General features: G+C 47.4%; 1 protein-coding gene across 1 annotated transcript in view; it reads left to right on the forward strand.

Moving 5' to 3' along the window:
- The first annotated feature begins 982 nt into the window (after positions 1 to 982).
- NRROS (negative regulator of reactive oxygen species) overlaps positions 983 to 2,044 on the forward strand; it is a 6,496-nt gene continuing 5,434 nt past the window's right edge. The window contains exon 1 of the mRNA XM_003792671.3: positions 983 to 1,099. Within this exon, the coding sequence (XP_003792719.1) occupies positions 992 to 1,099 (108 nt within the window). The 5' untranslated portion in view covers positions 983 to 991. The remainder of the gene's footprint in view (positions 1,100 to 2,044) is intronic.

The raw sequence follows: 2,044 nt of genomic DNA on the forward strand, positions 1-2,044 counted from the left end.
TCCCTGGGCTTAACTCTCCCAAGAGGAAGCAGTCTATGCAACAGCTGACAGGGGAAGAGATGACCCTGGTTACTCATCCTGGAGCTCACAGAGGGAGACCCTGGGGCTGCTCTCCGCCTTGCCACTAAGGCAATCTGGAACCTTGAATAAGCCATTGTTATCCCTGGGCCTTTTTCTGTTCCTCAGAAAGATATGGCAGTGTGGGATATGTTACAGTTCTTTATGGTTCCTCTTAGATCTGAAATTCTGTTGGTATATGTTTAATTTCCAGCCTTCTCATGACTGCTGTTCTGTCTGTGTATGCTGACCAGGCTAGAGGGCTGGGATCCACACTTCGTCAATAATCTTTATTAGATCTGAAGATTGCCTTTCCGTCTCCTCCTCAGCGTTTCCCTCTATCCAGGCAACTCATCAAAACCCTTTTTTCAAAACGCTGTATTCAAATGAGTTAACCAATGAGATGACACTTTTCTAAAAGCCTCGAGTCAGCACGACCCTCAGTAACTCTAGGGGAGGACAGGGTACAGTTGGCATTTCAATCCCGTTTGCCCTTCCTTTGTTCTCTTATTCTCTCAATTTATTGAGCTCCAGGATCTATCAGGCAGATCTGAGTTGCATGAAGGGAAATTTCAGCAGAAGTATTACTATAACACCTGGGAAACTGCAGGTGACTTGAGATCTGGTTTGTCAAACCTTTTGCCTCTGCTTTCTGGGCTGGACTGACTGAAGCTTATCTGTCATTCAGCTTTCCTGTCCATCAAATAATAGAGGTAAACAAAAATGAGTCCTTTTCAGTGGTTTCAGTGACAGGGAAAGTGTTGGATAAATTGAGGACTTGAACGATCTGTGGGTTCCCCCTCTGTGTAGCTGTGGGCTTCCAAGACCCATGTTATTGGGGACTAGGTCCTTCCACTGAGCATGCAGAGTCCTCTGGGCCGTCCGTCTCTCACCTGCCTCCTCCTTGCCTTCTGTCCGCAGGGCTGTCCTTGAGATGGAGTTGCTGCCCTTTTGGCTCTGCCTGGGTTTTCACCTCCTGACATTGGAATGGAGGAACAGAAGTGGAACGGCCACAGCAGCTGCCCAAGGGGGATGCAAATTGGTGAGTTCTCCCTTGAACTCTGTGTTTTCTGTTGCTCTTGTCCTGACGAGCTCCAGTCTATCAGGAAAGCTGACAGATTGTCAATCAAGAAGGGCATGAATGTGTCTGAATCACTCTGTGCCTCCCTAGCTCCATGCCATATGCAAGCTGCTCTTTAACCACAAGTTTTTGAGATGCTGCCTGGGAGCCCTGCACCATCTTTTACAGACCTGCTGGAGATAGGAGACCCCAGGCAGGCTTAGGTCAGCCTGCTGGAACAAGAACACACTGTTACAAAAATCTGAGCTGAGCTGCACTAATGGTATTAGAATCTCTGCGTGAGGCACATTAAAGCTGGAGAAGCCTTGCCTGGGAGTTTGTGTCTGAGCCAAGAGCAGATGCTTCCACAGCCCTGCAGAGCAGGCTGCCATGCTGCACTGCACAGCCACAGCCTGGGCCACGCTGAGTCTCAAGAGGACCCAGACGGTGGTTACCTGAGCCCAGATAGTTAGCTCTGCTTATGTGTGGAAACAGATGTGGGTCACAATTGAGCACATTTTAGCAATTCTTTTCCTTTGCCTGTAACTCAATGATATCCAAAGTCTGCCCAGGAAACACACATTTATTAAATATTCCTTGAGCCCTATTACATCCCAGGCCCTGGGAAGACAAATTGGATGTAATACTTAAATTCAAGAATGTGGTCTTAAAGCTGATTAACCTCACAAACCCAGCTGTCATCATTTTTAACCACTTACAGTAACCTCTAACCACTATACTAGAGTATACTTCAATATGCTGGAGGGGTTACAAGTCAGAGTGACCAGGTTTTTTTTTTTCTTTTGATACAGAGTCTCTGTCACCCTGGGTAGAGGGCTGTGACATCATCGTAGCTCACAGCAACCTCAAACTCTTGGGCTCAAGAGATCCTCTTGCTTCAGCCTCCTGAGTAGCTGGGACTATAGG

This window comes from Otolemur garnettii, unplaced genomic scaffold, assembly GCF_000181295.1.
Source record: "Otolemur garnettii isolate 467f Iridium unplaced genomic scaffold, OtoGar3 scaffold00060, whole genome shotgun sequence".
NCBI classification, from domain to species: Eukaryota; Metazoa; Chordata; class Mammalia; order Primates; family Galagidae; genus Otolemur; species Otolemur garnettii.